We start from the raw sequence: 23,231 nt of genomic DNA on the forward strand, positions 1-23,231 counted from the left end.
GTGACCCCCCCCCTGCCTCACCTCCTGAGTAGCTGGGATTACAGGTGTGCAACACTGCACCTGGCTAACCACGCCTTCTTATCAGCTCTGGTATCACTCGACAGTCTATGGAGTGAACATTTCTCTTGTCCTTTCACCCTGTCAACCCCAAGCAGGGCTAGTAAAGGGATTCTTGGCATTATTTTAATTCTTGCACCTCTGGCAGCTGGAGGTCACTCAACAACTTCATGGCTCTGCTTCTTACATAATGTCCTTTCTAAAGTACACATACACATATAGACACAGTTTATTATTTTTTTTTAACAGAACAAATCATCTGTGAAACCCAAATTGCTCTCACAGTCACAGGGCATGTCAGGAATTCTGGCCACTGAAGTTCCCTGAAAATTACTACTCAAATACCTAAAAATACTTAAATTTAATTTCAGAATTTTAATGAAATCAACACATCTGTGTATTATACCAGGGTAAATTTTTCAATAAAACCCTCAGACAATATTTCTCCTTTCATGTTATGCTAAATTATATATACACATACATATAAATATATGTATGTATATATACATATAAAGATGTATACATATATATATACACATATATATGTGTGTGTGTGTATATATATATATATATATATATATACATATATATATATATATATATATATATATATATATATCTTTAAAATTTCATCCTTAACTTTCAAGGCTTAAAGGTAAAAAAATTTCCTTCTTTGAATCCCCTAAGCCTTCATTTCTATCATTTAGGCTTAGGAATAATTCTGAGGAAAATAACAAGCTTTTTTTTTTTTTAGTAAGACAGAGTCTACGCTGCCCAGGTTGGCCCTGAACTCTTGGGCCCAAATGATCCTCCTGCTTCAGCCTCCTTAGTGAAAGGAAAGTGACCACAACACTCAGAGCAACCAAAAGATCTTTATTGCAGCAGTGCAACAAAGAGAAAGGAAAGGAAAGAGAGAGAAAGAAAAGAGATGAACAGGGAGAGAGCAAGAGCAAGAGAGAGACAAAGAACGCGCATAAGAAAGATAAAGAGCGAGAGAGAGAGAGAGACAGCAAGAGAGAAAGAGCAAGAGAGAGGGGGGCCTGGCAGGAGGGAGTTTTTATAGCCCAAATCTAATGGGGCCTCTGGGTCTGCAAGCTGCCTTGTTGGCCCAAGGGGGGGTTAAGTGTTTAGCCTTGAGCAGGGTTGAATGTTCAGACTTGAGGCAAACAGGTGATAAAGGACCAGATAGAGGGGGGTTTGAGTGCGTGGGCTATCCTGCAGCCAACATCTGTTCAGCCTGCCCTGCAGACAACACAGTTCAGCCTGCTCTGCACCCAACACTTAGTAGCTGGGCCTACAGGCATACACCACCGTGCCCATCCTGTGTAGTTTTTGTTTTGTTTTTCTTTTCGTGATGCTGGGGATCAAAACCAGGGCTTTGCGCATGTTAGGCCAGCCTTTATAGATGTGCTACGTTCCCAGCCAATAGAACAGTTTTTAAAAATCAAATAACTGCTCTAGAACAAGAGTTCTGGAGCCCTGGTTAGGCTAGGCACAGCGGGAAATATAAATGGAGGTGGAAAAAAGCAGTAAGACTACATATAGCCCTTCTACCACAAAATACCCGGAGGGAGGGGCAAGAGGTAAAGTCATGGGTTGGTCTCTTTCACTCCTAGTAGCTGTCAGCATGGGGCACCTGAAGGAAAAAAAAAAAAACTACCCAGATCAAAGAAGAGAGATGTCCCAGTCTCCTTGGGAGGACATGGCTGCTACAATCACGATGGAACAGGAGTGGAAACGGATTGCCAACTCCTTCAATGCTGGCTGTTACCTACAAAACTCAAGATAACAAAAAGCTTCTTTGATTTGTAAACTTGCACTCATAAATACAATCTCTCAAAATAGAATTCAGTGCATTCTTCAACAAGTCTTGTCAACAGTGATACACAACATCCTTTCCTTTGGAGTCAGTGCTGTTAAATGTACTACATAGCCATTTTCCAAAGCAACGGTACAGTTGAGAACAGGTGTTCGGAGGCAAGTGCTAATACTGCTGCTGTAGGGCGCACACGTGTTAGGATCTGTGGAGGATCTTACTGAGGATCACATCATAGTAGGGGCAAAACACCATCTTGTTATAGTTGACCAGACGAATGAATTTAACAGCAATTTCCTCCAGCTCTTTCTGGACTGGACCCAGTCCCCCGGGAACTGAGGGCAATGGCTTCTGATGACCCGAGGCAAGGTAGGTTTCCAAGAAGGTCAGGATTCGGGATTCTGTCATGGAAAAGAAAAGGATTACTTGTTTCTCATTGAGGGTGGCTTTACAATCTTCTGATTATGCTTCAGTTCTTAGCTTAACCATCATCTCTTTGGGGAATTCTTCTCCATTAATCCCCTAGATCAGACACTCAGCACCTTGCATGTCTGAACACTCATCCACGCCCACGTTTTCTCTCCCCCGAGGATGATTGGCTTCCGGAAGACAACAACTGTACTTAACGTGTTTATCATTCTCTCCTCAGCACCCAGCACAGGGCCTGGCGTGAGATCTGGCCCCCAGGAGAAGATCAAACCACATTTGCAATGCAAGAACACATGTACAGATGAGTAAACAGAGAAAAGATCTGACATGTTCTGCTCCGAGGAGCAAGCACGCTGAAACCAACCTTAGCCACTGCTGAGATCACACACAAAGGAAAATGAAGCCAGAATTAAGAGTTTGAAAAAGGAAGAGAGCCAGGTGAGATGGCACATGCCTGTAATCCCAGCTACTTGGAAGTTAAAGCATGAAGATCACAAGTTTAAGGCTAGGCTGGGGATATAGTTTAGTGGTAGATAGCTTGTCTAGCATGTGCAAAGCCCTTAGTTCAATCCCAAGTGCAAATGAGGAGTAAGAAGGAGGAGGAGGAGATGAAGATGATGATGATTCTGGTACCACTGACTTATGATCTATTTTTTTCCTACTATACTCACACGAAAGGACCATGAGCTTCTTTCTTTGGAGCTGACAATGGAAGATCACAAAAGTCGTGGACATTTGCAAACTTATTCTACTTGGAGGATAACTTCAGCTAATGCATTTTTTAGCCCTTTTCCCTCTACCAGGCTTTTGCACTTTACTATGCAGCCTTATTGGTCAAACAAGATTTAATCAAGTCATAATTCTTATAGGTTTTATTATAAAAACAATATGGACATTTATACTGAATAAGCCTTTTCAAATGACATATCCCAGCCCTGGAGCAAGAGTATCCTCTTTGGTGCAAACAACTTATACTTTCTGAACCCAACTCCACACTGACAGTGAAGCTGCTGCTGACCTGCCCCAGCACTCCTGATCTTGAGGGAGTTTGGTTCTTTAAGGTTCCTGAGCTGGAAGCTTCATCCAGAAGTGCAGCTCCTCTTACCATCCTACCTAGTGGCTGCTTGCGATCCCCACATGTATTAACTGGCTATTAGAAAACCACCAAGATGTGCTTGGCATGGCGGTGCACACTTGCCCCCTCCCAGTGGCTCAGGACTCGTAAGACAGGAGTATCGTGAGTTCAAAGCCAGCCTCAGCAACTTAGCAAGACTCTATCTCAAAAAATAAAAAATAGAAAAGGGCTTGGGAATGGCCCAGTGGTCAAGCACCCATGGGCTCAATCCCCGGTACCAGAAAAACAACACAACAGAGATGGCAGGATGAGAAGCACCTTCCCAGACCTCTTTCCAGACACTTCTCTGCCTTCTACCAAGACCAAGTATAATCACTAACGATCCAAGGGCCCTGCAAGATCCGCAGGAGCTGCCTCCTCAGTGACTCACAGATTAAACTGTCACCAACAAAGGGCTGGGATAAAGTAGGCTTAAAACTATATATATACATGGGCTGGGGATGTGACTCAAGCGGTAGCGTGCTCGCCTGGCATGCATGCGGCCCGGGTTCGATCCTCAGCACCACATACAAAGATGTTGTGTCCGCCGAGAACTAAAAAATAAATATTAAAAAATTCTCTCTCTCTCTCTCTCTCTCTCTCTCAAAAAAATTCAAAAAAAAAAAAAAAAACAAACTATATATATACACTGAGGCTTGATCCAAGACGGCGGGCTAGAGGGAGGCTGCAATCTCTGTGCTCAGGGACTTGGGATTCAAGTAGTGGGAATACTGTTTCTCTGCGAGTGATTAGAGGACCCCCAACAGCTGCTCCCACATGGCTGCAGTGCTGTGCAGGACTCCCGGTCACTCTTTCACACAGGATCTTTGGGTGTCCGAGTAGGACCACTGGCATTAGCACCTGTGCAGGACTTTTGGCCACCGACCTGTGCAGGAACTCTGGCGCCACTCCCATGTGGACCCCATTTACCAATGTGAGGCTCCCCCAGTTGCCTCCATCTTGGGGCACTGCAACCCTACATGCTGTAAGCCTGCACCTGGGGACACTGCACGGGATCAGGAGACAGCCACCAGCCACAATACTGCAGGCCACAGGGCGCCACAATACTGCAGGCCACAGGGCTGCATCTCTGAACAGGCTGCTCAACGCATCGCCCAGTCCTACCCGACCCAATACCCCATTGCTGAAAGCAGCTGCCTCCATCATGGGACACCTTCGTAGCCATCTTTGGTTGACTCCCAACTTGGAACACCGGCTGGAGTTTAGGAGTACTATCAAGGTACAGAAAGTCCCCAACTCCCCCCTCTGCCCGGCAGCCGCTAACCCAGCACAGTGCGTGAGGCTATGTGGCCGAAGCTCATAAAACATGAACTGCCCAAGATAAAACAGTCGTGAACTGCCCAAGATGAAACAGCTTTCCGTGACAGGTGCACAGCCCCCAAGACCTCCGGAGAGAAAGGTTCCTGATTGGGAAGTAGAAGAGGGGTGGTGGAGGGATGAGATACAGTTTAGAGACTAAATTAAAGATTAGGAATTGCGAAGTCTATAGGGGATAAGGAGATAAGACCAGGCGCCCACTTCACATTATCAGGCCCAAGGAGATCCTTGGGGTGCAGTCTCCCATTGGGACAGCAAGTGCTATAAACCATCTCCAGGAGCTCCGCCCCCAAGACTAACTCTCCCCACTAATAACCTTCACCATCCTGAGGGTGGAGACACCAGCAAACAACAGACAACCCCACTGACTGGATGAGAAGGGAAGTTGGAAAGATACTGATCTCCAACAGAAACAACCTTGTATTTTCCTGAGATTTTTTTTTTTTTTTCTCTCTCTCTTCTCCCGCCCTCACATCCCCAACATTTGTGAAACCAAGCACTTTCCATAAATTAGGCTACTTAAGACTGGAATGTCTGAATAGTATATTACAGCAGTGGTGTATATTCTTTTATCTCCTATTTTTACATTTTTTTATTTTTCTTAATATCTATGTTTATTTTTTGTACTCTACTGTCTTCCCATTTACTTGTCTCTCCCAAATCACTCTCTCTCTTCTCCTGCTACTAACCATTTTCTTTAGATTTCTCTTTCATGCTAAGATCCAATAACTCTATATCCTCACCTCCTAGCCCCTCAACATCTTTTTTTTTTTTTTTTGTAGTTTTTGATTTTTTAGTTGTAGTTGGACACAACACTTTTATTTTATTTTTTTATTTTTATGTGATGCTGAGGATCAAACCCAGGGCCTTGCACATGCTAGACGAGTGCTCTACCACTGAGCCACAACCCCGGCCCCCACACCCAACATCTTATCCTACACCTCACCCCTAGTTCTTTGTCTACCATTCGAAACTATAAACCCTTCTGCAAACCTATTGTTTATATTGTAGATTATAACTGAACTTACCATTTCTGTATATTGTTACAAAACAGTAAATGTCTTTATAGCAGCCAATTGGTTTAAGGTTGTATATTGTTTCTGTTGGGATCTGTTCACATTGTTCTCCCCCATAAAAGAGAGGTACTGGAAGCCTGCAGGGACACTATAAGCCTATAGGGTAAAAACTGTAACGCCTCAGATCCACAGTGCTAGAAGGGAAGACACATGGATAACATGAAAAAACAAGGGAAGAAAGTGCCCCCAACAAACCAAGACATTACATTCTTGTAATGTCAGAAGAAATGTCAGACAGGGAGTTCAGGATGTACATAATTAAAATGTTCTGTGAATTAAAGGATGATATAAGACAGCAAATACAGGCAATAAAAGATCATTTGATAAAGAGCTACATAAGCAAATATAGGAAGCAAAAGATTACATCAATAAGGAGAAAGAGGTTCTGAAAAAAATAATTGCAATGAAAGAAACAATAAACCAAATTAAAAGCTCAAGAGAAAGCATCACCAACAGATTATATCACTTGGAAGACAGGACCTCAGAAAATGAAGTCAAAATATATAATTGGAAAGAATGTTGACCACACAGTAAAGATGGTAAGAAACCATGAGCAGAACATTCAAAAGACCAAATTTAAGAATTACTGGGATAGAGGAACACACAGAGTTCTAAATCAAAGGAATAAACAATCCATCCAATGAAATAATATCAGAAAATTTTCCAAACATGAAGAATGAATTGGAAAACCAAATTCAAGAGACTTACAGGACACCAAATATACAAAATCAAAACAGATCCACACCAAGGTACATTATAAAGAAAATGCCTAACATACAGGATAAAGAGAGAATTTTTAAAGCAACGAGAGAAAGGAATCAGATTACATTTAGGGAGAAATCAATTAGGATATCTGCAGATTTTTCAACCCAGATTAGAAGATCCTGGAACAACATATACCAAGCTCTGAAAGAAATGGATACCAACCAATAATCTTATATACATCAAAATTAAGCTTTAGATTTGATGATGAAATAAAAACCTTCCATGATAAACAAAAGTTAAAAGAATTTACAACTAGAAAGCCTGCACTGCAGAACATCCTTGGCAAAATACTCCATGAGGAAGAAATGAAAAATAATAATGAAAATCAGCAAAGGGATGTATTAACAAAAAACCAATCAAAGGAGAAACCAAATCAAGCTGAATAATAAAAATACACAAATATGACTTGGAATACAAATCATGTCTCAATAATAACCCTGAATGTTAATGGCCTAAACTCACCAATCAAAAGACACATACTGGCAGACTGGATTTAAAAAAAAAAAAGGACCCAACAATATGCTGCCTCCAAGAGACTCATCTCATAGAAAAAGACATCCACAGACTGAAAGTGAAAGGTTAGGAAAAAACATACCACTCACATGGACTGCAGAAACAAGCAGGGGTTTCCATCCTCATAGCAAATAAAGTAGACTTCAAGCCAAAGTTAATCAAAAGGGATAAAGATGGACATGTCATACTGCTTAAGGGAACCATACACCAACAAGGCATAACAATTATAAATACATATGCCCCAAACAATGGAGCATCCACGTTCATCAAACAAACTCATCTCAAGTTCAAGAGTCAAATAGACGACAACACAATAATTTTGGGTGACTTTAATACACCTCTTTCACCACTGGATAGATCTTATAAACAAAAGCTAAACAAAAAAACTAAACTACAGAACTCAATGATACAATCAATAACTTAGATTTAACAGATATATATAGAATATTTCATCCTTCAGTGTACGAATACCCTTTCTTCTCAGCAGCACATGGATCCTGCTCTAAAATAGACCATACATTATGCAACAAAGTAACTCTTAGCAAATACAAAAAATTAGAGATACTACCCTGCATTCTATCAGATCATAATGGAATGAAATTAGAAATCAATGATAAAATAAAAAAATAGAAGCTACTCCAACACCTAGAGATTAAATAATAGGCTACTGAATGAACCATGGGTTGCAAAAGTCATCAAAGATTAAAAAATTCTTGGAGGTAAATGAGAACACTGACACAAAATATCTAAATCTTTAGGACACTATAAAGTACTAAGAGGAAATCAGTACTAAGAGGAAAGTTCATTGCATGGAGTTCATTTCTTAAAAGAAGAAAAAGTCATCAAATAAATGACTTAACTACATCTCAAAACCCTAGAAAAAGAAGAACAAACCAACACCAAAAGGAGTAAAAGATGGGAAATAATTAAAATCAGAGCTGAAATCAATGTAATTGAAACAAAAGAAACAATTGAAAAAATTGATAAAACAAAAAGTTGGTTCTTTGAAAAAATAAATAAAATTGATAAACCCTTAGCCATGCTAATAAAGAGAAGGAGAGAGAAAATTCAAATTACTAACACCCATGATAAAAAAGGAAATATCACAACAAATACTACAGAAATACAGAAGATAATTATAAATTATCTTGAAAATGTGTACTCCAATAAAACAGAAAATATCAAAGGCATTGACAAATTTCTAGAGTCCTATATTGTGCCCAGTCTGAATCAGGATGATAAACACACAAGTTAAACAGATCAATTTCAAGCAATGAAATAGAAGACGCCATCAGAAGCCTACCAACAAAGAAAATCCCAGGACCAGACATACAGCTGAGTTCTATAAGACCTTCAAAGAAGAACTAATACCAATACTCCTCAAATTATTTCATGAAATAGAAAAAGAGGAATACCTCCCAACACTCATTCTATGAGACCAATATCACCCTGATTCCAAAACGAGGCAAAGACACATCAAAGAAAGAAAACGTGCAGACCAATAACTCTAATGAACATAGATGAAAAAATTCTCAATAAAATTCTGGAAAATCAAATACAAAAACAGATTTAAAAAGATAGTGTACCATGATCAAGTAGGATTCACCCCAGGAATGCAAGGTTGGTTCAACATACAGAAATCAATAAATATAATTCATCACATCAATAGACTTAAAGATAAGAATCATATGATCATCTCAACAGATGCAGAAAGAGTATTTGACAAAATCCAACAGCCCTTTATGTTCAAAACACTAGAAAAACTAGGGAGAACAGGAAAATATCTCAACATTGTAAAAGCTATCTATACTAAGCCCCAGGCCCACATCATTCTCAATGGAGAAAAATTGAAAGCATTCCCTCTAAAAACTCTGGAACAAGACAGAAATGCCCTCTTTAAACACTTCTGTTCAATATAGTACTTGAAACTCTAGCCAGAGCAATTAGACAGATGAAAGAAATTAAAGGGATACAGATAGGAAAAGAAGAACTCAAACTATCACTATTTGCCAATGACATGATTCTATACTTAGAGGATCCAAAAAACTCCACTAGAAAACTTCTAAAACCAATAAATAAATTCAGCAAAATAGCAGGATATAAAATCAACATCCATAAATCAAAGACATTTCTGTACATCAGTGACAAATCCTCTGAAAGAGAAACTAGGAGCCATTTACAATAGGCTCAAAAAAAAAAAAAAAAAAAAACAACACCTGGGAATCAATTAACGAAGGAGGTTAAAAACCTTTACAATGAAAATTACAGAATGATAAAGAAAGAAATTAAAGAAGACCTTAGAAGATGGAAAGATCTCCCTTGTTCTTGGACAGGCAGAATTAATATTGTCAAAATGACCATACTACCAAAAACACTATACAGATTTAATGCAATTCCAATCAAAATCCCAATGACATTCCTCATAGAGATAGAAAAAAGCAGTCATGAAATTCATCTGGAAAAAATAAAAGACCCAGAATAGCTAATGCAATCCTTAGCCAGAAGAGTGAAGTAGGTGGCATCACTATACCAGAACTTAAACTATACTACAGAGCAATAGTAACAAAAACATCATGATATTGGCACCAAAATAGACTTGTAGACCATGGTACAGAATAGAGAACACAGAGACAAACCCACATAAATAGGGTTATCTCATATTAGACAAAGGCACCAAAAACATACATTAGAGAAAGGATAGCCTCTTCAACAAATGGTGCCAGGAAAACTGGAACTCCATATGCAACAAAATGAAATTAAGCATGTATCTCTCACCATGCACAAAACTCAAAGTGGATCAAGGACCTAGGAATTAAACTAGAGACACTGTGTCTTACAGAAGAAAAAGTAGGCCCAAATCCTCATCATGTCAGGTTAGGTCCTGACTTCCTTATTAAGACTCCTATAGCACAAGAAATAAAACCAAGAATCAATAAATTGGATGGATTTAAACTAAAAAGCTTCTTCTCAGCAAAAGAAACAATTAGTGAGGTAAACAGAGAACCTAAGAATGGGAGCAAATTTTTACCACACGCACATTAGATAGAGCACTAATCTGAGCACTAATCTCTAGGATATATAAAGAACTCAAAAATCTTCACACCAAAAAAACAAATAACCCAATCAATAAATGGGCCAAGGACCTGAACAGACACTTCTCAGAAGATGATATACATTTGATCAACAAATATTTGAAAAAATGTTAAACATAGCTAGCAATAAGAGAAATTCAAATCAAAACCACTCTAGGATTTCATCTTACTCCAGTCAGAATGGCAGCTATCAAGAATACAAACAACAATAAGTGTTGGTGAGGATGTGGGGGAAAAGGCACACTCATACATTGCTGGTGGGATTGCAAATTGGTGCAACCAATCTGGAAAATAGTATGGCGATTCCTTGGAAAACTTGGAATGGAACCACCATTTGACCCAGCTATTCCACTCCTCAACTTATACCCAAAGGACTTGAAACTGCATACTACAGGGACACGGCCACATCAACGTTTATAGCAGCACGATTCACAATAGCTAAATTGTGGAACCAATCTAGATGCCCTTCAGTAGATGAATGGATAAAGAAACTGTGGTATATATACACAATGGAATATTACTCAGCATTAAGAGAATAAAATCATGGGATTTGCAGGTAAATGGCTGGAATTGAAGAATATTATGCTAAGTGTAACAAGCCAATTCCAAAAAATCAAATGACAAATGTTTTCTCTGAAATGAGGATGCTGATCCATAATGGGGATGTAGGGGAGCATGGGAGGAATGAAGGAACTTTAGATAGGGCAAAGGGGAGAGAGGGGAAGGGAGGAGGCCGGGGGTAGGAAAGATGGTGGAATGAGATGGACATCGTTACCTTAAGTACATGTATGCAGACATGAATGGTGTGACTCTACTTTATGTATAACCAGAGACATGAAATATTTGTTCTATATGTGTACTGTGAATTGAAATGCATTCTGCTGTTATTAACATAAAACAAATTAGAATAAATTTTAAAAATACATATACATTGTCCATATAATTCTTTTTTCACACAAAATACTACTTAATAAAAAGTCATAGTTTTTTGTTTGTTTGTTCGGTCTTGGGGATTTAACCCAGGGGCAATTTACCACTAAGCCACATCCATAGTTCTTTTTAATTTTTTTATTTTGAGACAGGGTCTCACTGAAAACTGGAACTCCATATGCAACAAAATGAAATTAAGCATGTATCTCTCACCATGCACAAAACTCAACTCAAAGTGGATCAAGGACCTAGGAATTAAACTAGAGACCCTGTGTCTCGATCTTCCTGACTCAGCCTCTCACGTTGCTGGGATTACAGGCAAATGCCACCAGCCCAGCTAAAAAGTCATAGTTTTTAGAGCAGTCCCATATCTGAAATATAACCACAGACCATTCAGCTTCTGACTGATACCTGCTAATTTTCCATTATTTATTTGTTTAACACTTGTTCTCAAAGAATTTGAAGGGCTTCAAAATTAATTCAATCTCAATTTTAAATGTTGAACACTGTATTCCTTGATCAACCAGAATATAATTTTTCTTTTTTCTTTCTTTCTTTCTTTTTTTTTTTTTTTTTTGGTGGTGCTGGGGATTGAACGGAACGCCTTGTGCATGCAAGACAAACACTCTACCAACTGAGCTATATCCCCAGCTCCAGAATAGAATTTTTCTCTACCAAGCTTTATTAATTGACAAGTTATATATAGCATACAACATGTTTTGATACATGTATATACTATGAAATAATTAAATTAAGCTAAATAATAGAGAATTCTTCATAGTACCACTGCTATTATGATAAAATTAGCTAATATTGATTTTTTTTCTTTTTATTTTTTTGGTAATACTGGGGACTGGACCCAGGGCCTCCCTGACGCTCAGCAAGCACCACTAAGCCACATCCCCGTCCCTTTTGTTATTTTATTTTGAGATGAGGACTGGCTATGTTGCCCAGGCTGGCCTTGAACCTCTGGGTTCCAGCCATCTTCCTGTCTCAGTCTCCTGGGACTATAGGCACACAACACTATGCCTAGCTAATATTTAATAATATTTTAATAGTATTTTTATTTTTAATTTTTACATCAAAGTTTTAATTTTTTAGCTATTTCAATTATTGCATTATTTACTGAGTACTTACCATGTGCTGCCAGGCGTGATGGCAAGCACCTGACATATCTACCTTCTCACAGGTGGTCCTCCCAGTAAACTGGGCAGGTGGTTGGTATGATCTGCTTTTTTAAAGTTCCTTGCCATGCCACACAATAAGTGCTGGAGCAGAACTCTGAACCACGTTTTGAGATTCCAAAGTCCATACCCTCAGGACAATGATGGCTGTGCAGTCACTTGCCATCTTTGAAATCACCCTGATCACAATGGTGATGAATCACACTCCATCCTTACCTGCAGCACTCATTATCCCATAAAACCCTCTCAGATTTCTTCAGAGGGGCCTTCCCCTAACCCCCTGCTGCATGCCTTCCCGCAAACGTACCCATGATTCTGCGAATAGGGTCATCAGGACTGGCCACAGCCAGGATCTGGCCTTTGAGCGCGGTCTCTTTCTCCGTGGAAAAGGGGGAGGACCCACACAGCGAGAGGCAGCTGCTCACCTCCAGGCACACTTTCTCCCCAATCGTAGTCAGGGCATCCTCCAAATGGAAGGAACTGAGCAGAGAAGAGAAAGGAAGACAGGAAGAAGCAACCCATGGATACAGTGCTCCAGCTCCATCAGCCCTGCCTGGCAAGGGTGACACCACCAAGGAGCGGATTGATGTGTTAAGGGGGAATCTGTGGCTGTCTCTCTTGCTCCTTACCACTCAAGCTGTGCACACCAACTGCAAAGGACTTTCCTTCCTTCCACTAGAAAGGACTGCGAGGAGGGGATGGGCTCAGACTATCCCAAGACAAATAACCCAAAGCACAAGTTCTTGCTAGCATCTCTGAGGTGAAATAAGCCTGGAACTGACTTATAAATATTCTGAAACACCTCTGGAGGAATACACAATACCAGGAAATTGGTAGTCATGGAATGGGAATGGATATCCTTTTATACCTTTTGAGTTTTGAAACATTGAGTGCATTAACTTTTTTTAATATTTATTTTTTAATTGTAGTTGGACACAATACCTTTATTTTATTTATTTATGTGGTGCTGAGGATCAAACCCAGGGCCTTGCATGTGCTAAGTGAGCACTCTACCGCTGAACCACAACCCCAGCCCAACTTTTTTCTTTTAGTGGTCCTGGGGATGAAACCCAGGGCCTCAGGCTAGCACTCTACCACTGAGTTACATCCCCAACACATTAACTATTTTTTTTTAAAAAATTTTTAGTTGTAGATGAACATATACCTTTATTTCATTTTCTTTTTATATTTTTATGCGGTGCTAAGGATCAAACCCAGTGCCTCTCACATGCTAGACAAGTATTCTACCACCTAGCAACACCCCCAGCCCCACATTAACTATTTTTAAAAGAAAAAAATAAAATAAGCACCTTGATTCCTTGGGGCCCTAAGACTCTCCTAGAGAACCTCTGGGAACCAGATGGCCATTTAACTTTGAGCTATTTTAACAAAAGCTATCATTTTTTGAGCTTACTCTATTAGAAATTAAGGTTTGCTCTGGATCTAGACCCTCTGTACAGTAGAACTACTGGGGAGTGAGAGAGCAAGCCTTGGGCTTCACTGCCTCCATCATCTCAACTCCTTGCCAGATCCCTGACTGCCAGGGTGGATAGGGAGTACAGGGCCGGACTCCCCAAAAGCACTGAAAGGGCCCTTCATCGTTAGTTTTGCAGAGCAGTTCTACTGGCAGGGGACCTAGCTGACAGCCTCTGGCTACACCTGGGCAAGGGACTTGGGCTAGGCTTCAGTTGAACAGCCAACCCCTAGTCACAACACGGAGAAGCATCCAGATGGCACTGAACACACCCATCCTCTGCGCAAGTGCCACAATAAAATCCCTCCATTTTGTAAGGATGAGAATGCCCCAGGGTGCTTCTTTGGAAGAATCCTCTGAATTGGGCCTTGTCAGATATGGGGTTTACTCAGAACCATTCAAAATGTTTCATATGCTGTAAGTCATCTAACAGGGCTTCACCGCAGGAGTACTCGCTGAATGAATCCTGTAAGCCCACAGTTGTGAATTCTGCTGGGCAATAAAATGACACGCTCATACTCAGCACAGGACACCTGTCAGGAATGTGCAAAGAGCAGAAAAGTCCATCTCACCTGTACCTCTGGAGTAATCATCTTGTTTCTTCTAATGACCTCTCTCTTCTAAGAGCTCCAGCTGGGGCAGCTGACTGTCCTGGGGACTGGGTTGTTGTTGGTCTCTAAGTCTGGTCTTTTTTTTTTGGCTGGGGGTTGAACACAAGGCCTCGGACACACTAAGCCAGTGCAGTACACTGAACTACACAGTCCCAGGGCTGCGTTTTTACTGCTAGCTGGTTGTGAAAGCAACTCAGTGTGCAGCAGATAGTACTTTTTTAATGGAGTAAGAATTGGGTAGAAACTATTAGGATACATCAAACATAACTGGGTTAAGTTCCATCTTTGTGAGGTTTTAATTTCAGTTACATATGTATGTAAGTCATAATGGAAAATGAATTTTTTACTGTGGGTCCTAATCACAAATATCTGAAAACCACTATCCCAGAGCCTTGTTATATATACCTAAACATCTGACCCTATTGCCCGAATTAACTCTCCTGCGCTCTCACCGGGTGAGCAGTCAGGGGAGCAGGGTCTCTTCTCAGCTCCTTGAGGGCCTGACACTGGGAGGCCCTACTCTGATCTGCTCTCTGCCCCCAATCCCATCCATCCACTAAAGGTCTTCCCCACAGTTCCCAGCCACTTACGGCAGATGCATATCAGTTAGCAGAATCTTCACAATCATCTTGAGTTTCTCAGCAGAGTTGGCCTGGCTAGAAATTCCAGGGGCTGCCATGTTGAACGTGACTAGCAGCACAGCTCCCAGGATGGTCAGCTGCTCTAGCTGGAGCTGGAGCTCCTGGAAGCGTGGATGGTCCATCAAAACAGTCTGTAATGAACACAGGAGAAGTCACTGCTGAGCTGAAATTTGTGCTGGCCAGCAGAGGGCGATGAAGCCACATAGCCTCCCACCCACCTCCACAGCTTCCTCAGGATTACCTAGTCATCTCAGAGCTACAGGGCAGCTGTGAGTGAACTGTCCTTCCACTCCAGTGCCCCTTTCCCCTGAGGAAGTCTGTAGTAGCACAGCACACTCCTGAAAAGCCTGAGACAGATCTGGGTGGAAATTCAGACTGTGTCACTTCACAGCAGCACAACCTGACAAATTTCCTCAACTCTCTCGGGCCTATGCAAAATGGGGAGTCCTACTTTACAGGACTGTTTGAATGATGAAAAAACATGCACATCAAGTGGGTGGCAGAGCCAGCACTTAACACAGAAGAATCATAGCACTAGAAAGGACAGAGGAACAACCAACTCCTCCCAGTTTGTCTAGGACTGTCCCAGTTCTAAAAAGGAAACTCCCAAGTCTAGCGAGTCCCCCACAAACCTGGACAGCCTCCCTGCAGCCTAACAAAGGGGAGGAGTTCCTTGAGGGCAGAGCCCTGGACAGCTCAGTATCTAGCTCAAAGGAGGCTCTGGAGAACTAGGAAGTGAATGAAGAATAAGAAACAGCGAACAGAGCAGGACTGACAGATCACAGCCTCCTGGAAAGCAGTCAATGAGTGAATTACCATGACCGCTTCTCCTGTGTGAGAGACAGCTCTCGTCCCACCATGCCAAAGACCTGTGTGGGGTACAAGAAAGAGCAGCAGAAAGGCTGAGCTGCTCTAGTTTCAGACCCCAGTTCCTACAGGCTGGCTAATCAAATGCACTTTAAGGACTGATGTGGCTATGAAACAGTGAGGTTGTCAAATCAAGACATTAACTATTTGGGGTCAGAGCCCAAACTTCTTCTCAAAACGAAAAACTACCTCTGAAGATTGGACATGCCCAGTTCTTAAACTGATTGGTTCCAATGACTTGTCAGCCTCTTTTAGCCCACTGTGCTACACAGCAGTGAGTGCACTTGGCTTTGTGGTCTCTCAACAATGTATATACTTGAGTTTAGAGTGAAAAAGATTTTCAGGGATCAAAAAAAAAAAAAAAAAACACAAAATGGACTGGGGATATAGCTCAGTTGGTAGAGTGCTTGCCTCACATGCACAAGGCTCTGGGTTCAATCCCTAGCATCACAAAAAAAAAAAAAAAAAAATCCAAGGATTAATTTCAAGAGCAGACCTCTGTCCCCAGTAAAAACCGCAGCCGTCTTTTAAGAGAAATGTCAGGTTAAGAACTTTCCAGAAAAGCACATGGCACTATTCAGAGAGGAACACAGCCCCACCAGTTCAACACCCTCTTTAGATCCTCCTCCAGCACAAAAGGCAACGCCTGTCAAGAGGAGAAACTTACAACTTCTTGAAAGGAAGATTAAGGAAGTTCTGAGAGACATTTAGAGAAGTAGCAGGATCTGAGATTAGAAACAAGGAGTTCAAGCATCCTCAAAAAAAAAAAAAAAAAGAGAGAGAGAGAGAGAGAGGGAAAGGGCACACATCAAATTAGCCATTTAAAGACAAAATGAGGGAATCCCATGCTAGTCATCCCCTTAAATGACTGCTGTCGTTAGAAGCACTGGACATTGCTCAGCACAGAAGGGAAAGAAGTTTCTTTAGATAAAGCTGTAATGCAACACCACTGGTGTGATTTTGATCAAGATGAGTAAAAACAAGATAAAAATTCAGCAGCACAAACCGAAAGCATCGTACCTTGCTGGTGGGATTGTAAAATGATGCAGCTGCTTGAGGAAAGTTTGGTAGATCCTCAAAATGTTAAGATTAGACTCACCCAGTAATTCCAATCCTAAATATGTAACCAAGAGAATTGAAAGTGTATTCCACACAAAATGTTATATAAACGTTCACAAAAGCATAATTCAAAATAATAAAGTGGAACTGAAATATGCACCAACTGAGGACTAATAAACAAATGTGGTCTATCCACATAGCAGAAATATTATTCAGCCTTAAACAAGAAGGAAATGCTGACACATGCCGCAACACAGATGAACCTTGGCATTAAACAAAATAAGCTAGGCACAAAAGGACTAATAGTGTGTGGTTCCACTTTATATATATAAAGTATCAAGAGTGGTCAAATTTATAGGTTCACAGTAGAATGTTGGGTGTTAGGAGCAGCGTGATTGGAGAACTACTGTTTGATGGTAGAAAGATTTTTTTTTTAAATATTTTTAGTTGTAAATGGATCTTTTATTTATTTATTTATATGTGGTGCTGAGGATTGAACCCAGGATCTCACACATGCCAGGCAAGTGTTCTACCACTGAGCCACAACCCCAACCTTAATGGTAAAAAGTTTTATAGTTTGGGAAAATGTTCTGGAGACAGATGATAATAATGGCTATACAACATTATGAACATACTGAATTCCACTGAACTGTTCACTTAGAAATGGTTAAAATGGTAACTATATGGAATGTACATTTTACTGCCATAAAAAAATACAGTGGAGGGGCTGGGGTTATGGCTCAGCCTTGGTTAGAGCATTTGCCTTGCATATTGAACCCGAGGCCCTGGGTTCAATCCTCAGCACCACATAAAAATAAATAAATAAAATAAAGATGTTATGTCCATCTACAACTAAAAAAAAAAAAAAAATTACAAACAAAAACAAAGGAAGCCAGGCATGGAGGTGTAGGCACGTAATCCCAGCAATTCAGGAAGCTAAGGCAGGAGGATTGCAAGTTCGAGGCTGGCCTTGGCAATTTAGTGAGGCCCTGAGCAACTCAACAAGACCCTGTCATAAAATAAAAAGTAAAAAGGGCTGGGAATATAGCTCATTGGTAAAGGGCCCTCGGGTTCAATCTCCAATACCAAAATTTAAAATATAAAAGGAATGAAGTACTGATATATGCTACAACATGGGTAAATATTATGTATCATGAAAGAAGCCAGGCACAGTAGACCACTATTGTATATTTCCATTTATGTGAAATTTCTAGAATAGGCAAATCCCTAGAGACAGAAAGCAGGGATTAGAGGGAAGGGAAAGGGAATGGACTACAATGGGTATGGTGTTTCTTTTTGGGGGAAAGAAATGATCTAAGTTAAATAGCGGTGATGATTGTGTAACTGCAAATATACTTAAAACCACTGAGTTGTATGCTTTAAGAGAGAACTTGGGGTATATGAATTATATCAAAATAATGCTATTCTTCTTAAAAAGCTCAGCTGCACAAAAAGAAGTATAAGCAATTAGATTATCCAGGAGCACCTACTTCAGGGAAAGGTCTATGGAGGTGGTCCCATTTCAGAAGCTTCAAGTATGCATAATTCTGGATGGCGACAGGGCTCAGCATGGGAGCGTCCCCAGAGCCAGCAGCTCCTCCCCCAGCTGGCAGGGCATGTTTGTACTTCTGAGCCATAAGTTCATCTGAGGCTTCTTCTAACCACTGGGTGACAAAGTCCAGGGAATCTGTGAAAAACAAAGCCACAAACATTACTATAACACTAGCAGGGATGCTTCTCATTATTACTTTAGGGAAGATGACCCTGGCAGTGTGAGATTACAGTGTAGACTGAACTTTGGGATCAAATAGAACTTAGTCCAAATCACAGATTATCTGTTACTAGCAAAATGATCTCAGGTAAGTCATCATCTGTCTGAATATCAGAGTCCTGAATAAAGAAATTCACCACATCCACCTCCCAGGCTGTTGTGATACCATGCCAAGCCAGGCCTTGCCACCCGCCAGGTGTTTAGCTAACCCTTCTCCTCTCCTGTCCTACAGGAGATGTGGCTGAAAGCGCTAATGACTCGAGATCCATGAGATGGCAAATTTCTTGCCCAAAGACAGCTGGGCCAAGACACCAGCAGAAGTCAACTATTAACATATCCTCTACATCACAAAGGGCTTCTTCTTCATCTAGGTCTTACTCTCAAATCAATCTGGTTTGCTTGGGACCTCATCATGTTTGATGTGTATGTAATTCTGTGCAGGGAACACTGTCGGGGGATCCTCATCGGGCTTTCATCAGCCATCATGCTCCCCTGGCTTTTCTGAGCTGAATAAGTTAGCAAGCAGGTACCCTAAGGGATGCAGAATTTTTTTTTTTTTTTTGGAAATTAATTTTTCTTCCCATAGGATTATTTTCTCCCCAGTACATTTTCCCTACTAACTTAGGTGGGTAAGCCCAAATTCTTGAGAGAGAGAGAGAGAGAGAGAGAGAATGAATTTTTTTTAATATTGATTTTTTAGTTTTCGGCAGGACACAACATCTTTGTTTGTATGTGATGCTGAGGATCGAACCCGGGCCGCACGCATGCCAGGCGAGCGCGCTACCGCTTGAGCCACATCCTCAGCCAGGGATGCAGAAATTTTGAACATGAGGATCTTGTCCACATTATGACAAAAAAAAAAAAAAAAAAAATGCAGCTGTGAAGTCCTGGAGGTATTGCAGTTCTGCCAATAGGGGTCTCCTATCGACCAAGTGGGCAGCCGAGGTCATATCAATAGCCCTGCTGCAGGAGGATGTGCCTCTCTTCTCTGCCAGTACACTGATTCCCCAGAGCTCTCTCTCAGTTCTGACTCCTGGGTCATCTGGCCTCACTCTGCTGTTAGCCTTCTACAGACAGCATTCTCTGTGTCTCACCAGCTCTGGAAATCCTGCACTGTACATATGGACAGTACAGACTTGAACTGATGGATTACAGCAGTGCTCCCATATCCACAGTGAGTCCTGCTGCACTTTGGCTTCTGGGACCTGGTTCTAACACTAGGCACTTCAGTTTGTCAAACTGCAACCCTGGGTGCCTCCCAGTGTAAGAGCTTCTTCTGTGACTACTTTACTCTGCTCTTTCTTGACTCCTCCTGGCTCTCAGCATCCCTCAGACTTCTCTGTCTGGATTAAATGACTCAACTGGTAAAGGAACTGTCTTGACTAATCTGGTCAGGCAGCACCATCTAGACAGATAGGGCCGTTTTTATTTGTCACCAGTAAAGCTGGAGACCCAACAGGATTCATAAGAAACTGGATCTGAAGATTGAAATTTACCCAGAATATCAGCTACTGATACAGAGACCAAAGAAAGCATACTAGAAATGAAACAGTTTTAGATTCTGTAATCATCTATTTTCTTGCATTCATCTGAGAGGCTCATAAAAATGAGATTTTTCCTGTGTATGAAACCAGAAAATTATACACATAAGGCAGAAACAAAGTCAAATTTCCTGCCTTACCTCACAGGGAGGGAAGAAAGTGAATGAACATTCACAAGAAGTTTGTCATGGTTTCAAAGTCAAGACCAAGAATATCATTTACCTCAAACTGGTATTTTCATTAAAAAAAAAAAAAAAAATTTAATTTAGGACATTGTCATTCTTTTTCCTTTCCTATTCTTATATCCTACCACACTGCTCTAGCTTGTCAATTAAGTCTTCTTTTCAATGCTTAATTCTAGATGTAGCCCCAATATCTTGTGCTTTTACTTCTTCATTAGAATTTTTTTTAAATATTTTTTTAGGGCTGGGGTTGTGGCTCAGCGATAGAGCGTTCATCTAGCATATACCAGGCCCTGGGTTCGATCCTCAGCACCACATAAAAATAAACAAATAAAATAAAGATATTGGAAAAAAATACTTTTTTAGCTGTAGGTGGACACAATACCTTTATTTTATTTTTATGTGGATCAAACCCAGTGCCCTCCACATGCAAGGCAAGCACTTAACCACTGAGCCACAATCCCAGTCCCAAATTAGAATATTTTCATAATTTTAGTTTTGTTTTGAAAACAATGTTATATAACAAAAGAAACAAGTATGAAGACATGAATGGTGTGAATATACTTTGTATACAACCAGAGATATGAAAAATTGTGCTCTATATGTGTGATATGAACTATGATGCATTCTGCTGTCATATATAAAAATTAGAATAAAAAATAAAATAAAAATTCTAACAGGGGACTGTTTTAATTGTGGCAAACCTGGACACATGGCCAGAGATTGCAAGCAGCAACCAGGACAACAAAACAAGCCAGGAATGTGTCTGTGTTGTCAGCGAGGATGGCACTGGGCTATTGAACATAAATTGCTGACTGCCGTGCATGGTCTGTCCTTGCTTCTCCCTTTGGTAAAAGGGAGGTAGGTCCAGCCCTGGCCCCATCAAATAATGGAGGCCCTGTCAGTCAATCTGGAGCAGCCATTCACTCCAGCCCACTCTCTGGTCTCTACATTCCAGGCCATTACCAGCCATGACTGGAATCACAGGCCTGGACCTCAGCACCCCCACAAACCCCCACCCCCACAAAAAACAATATTGTTATACAACAAGTTACAGCAACTAAAAGGAAAATCAAAAACGAATCACCAACAATGAAAAAGCAACACAAAGCATTGAACATACTCGGCTGTTTCTCCAAAAGCTCTTGAAATTTCTTCCTCTCATACTCAACCGACTGCTGCATGAGATGTGGCCGAATGCTTGTGATAGCAAAATTCGCCATGTCTACTTTCATTAGATCTAACACAGAAAAAATTGCTCTGAAAGAGAATAGATAAAAGAATTCAAAACCAGACACCTGTAAAGTATAAACACTTTAAAGAAACAGAGGTGAGCCGGGAGCACACCTGTAATTCCAGTGACTAAGGAGGCAGAGACAAGAGGATCCCAAATTCAAGGCCAGCCTCAGCAACTTAGAAAGTCCCTAAAAAACATTGCGAGACCCTGTCTCAAAATAAAAAATAAGAAGTTCTGTGGATGTGGCTCAATGGTTAATCCCCTCTGGGTTCAATGTTTGGTACCAGAAAAAGAAAGGACAGCAAGAAAAGTTTAGAAAATCATGGGAAAAGTAAATTAAGAAAAACAAATTTAGAAAACACAAATATAAATAATGTTTGAAAATACTGCAAAAAAAATATATTTTTTGAGAGAGAGAGAGAGAGAGAGAATATTTTTTAATTTTCTTTTTCTTTTTTAGTTTTCGGCAAATTTTTAAGCTGTTTTCTGTCCTTACCCTTCATACTGTGTCCCTGAACCTCCCCATACTGCCTTTCCAGCAGAGACATGTACCGTGGCTCTGGGTCAGCCCTCCTCGCAACCACAGAGGAAGGACAGAGCCCAAGACCCAAGAGGAGGATAGGTTCGCCACCCTGTTTTCACTTTCAAGTAGGTTATTTCATTTTCTTAGGGTAGAAAGAAAATTAACTCTCTCCTTGCTCCTTTCCTCTTACCCCAGTACTTCTTAGTTTTAGGGGATGTTTCATGCCCCATTTCTGGTGGCATCAATTGCTAGTTCGTACTTTGATTGTACCCAGTGGACAGCCCTGACCTGAGGCCAAGGATGCCTTTCATCCTGCCTGTCATGTACCACAGCCACTCTTGCCACATGCCAAGAACTGCTAAGTGCCTACTTGCAGGAAGTAGTGTAAAACCAAGGTACAGGTTAAGTTGTGACCTACAGAGAAGTAGAGTAAGATCAAATGTTCTCAAAAGTCTCTTGATACCCTTTGGAATGAACTGTACATTACATTATAAACTTACCTACACATGAATTATGTATGAGATAGGATGCACAATTTGAGGAAAAATTAAAATCTTAACCAGACACAGTGGGGCACATCTGTAATTCCAACAACTCTAGAGGCTGAGTCAGGAGGATCACAAGTTCAAGGCCAGCCTCAGAAACTTAGTGAGACCCTGTTTCAAAATAAAAAATAAAAAGGGCTGGGGATGTGGCTCAATGGTAAAGCGCCTCTGGGTTCAACCCCCCCCCTACCAAAAAAAAAAAAACCAAAATAAAACCTTTTCCCCTTCCCTCCATTATTATGTTTATCTCCCAAATCCGCAAGGCAGGCTACTATTCTGAAGTTTTCTCTCTCAGACAGAGCATTCCTAGCAGTTCTGTGAATCCACCCACAGGAAACCAGAGGCCATCAGAAATTGCCCATCGGTGGCCTGTGGACTGGCAATAACCCCAAGTATGTTTTGTGCTCATACAATGTTTTGTTTTCATTTGTTTGCTTCAGTACTGGACATAGAACCCAGAGGCTCT

The 23,231-nt window shown here is 40.8% G+C and overlaps 1 protein-coding gene across 3 annotated transcripts in view; it reads right to left on the minus strand.

Annotated features, from left to right (window-relative positions):
* Positions 1–910: 910 nt before the first annotated feature.
* Positions 911–23,231, minus strand: part of Tcp11l1 (t-complex 11 like 1) — a 43,935-nt gene continuing 21,614 nt past the window's right edge. For all 3 annotated transcript variants that reach the window (XM_027936751.2, XM_071616312.1, XM_027936753.2), the window contains 5 exons: positions 21,584–21,720; positions 18,457–18,653; positions 14,990–15,171; positions 12,622–12,794; positions 911–2,274 (listed from right to left, as the gene is read on the minus strand). In XM_027936751.2, the coding sequence (XP_027792552.1) occupies positions 2,072–2,274; positions 12,622–12,794; positions 14,990–15,171; positions 18,457–18,653; positions 21,584–21,720 (892 nt within the window). In that variant the 3' untranslated portion in view covers positions 911–2,071. The remainder of the gene's footprint in view (positions 2,275–12,621; positions 12,795–14,989; positions 15,172–18,456; positions 18,654–21,583; positions 21,721–23,231) is intronic.

The sequence above is a fragment of the Marmota flaviventris genome, chromosome 9, assembly GCF_047511675.1.
Source record: "Marmota flaviventris isolate mMarFla1 chromosome 9, mMarFla1.hap1, whole genome shotgun sequence".
In the NCBI taxonomy this organism is placed as follows: Eukaryota; Metazoa; Chordata; class Mammalia; order Rodentia; family Sciuridae; genus Marmota; species Marmota flaviventris.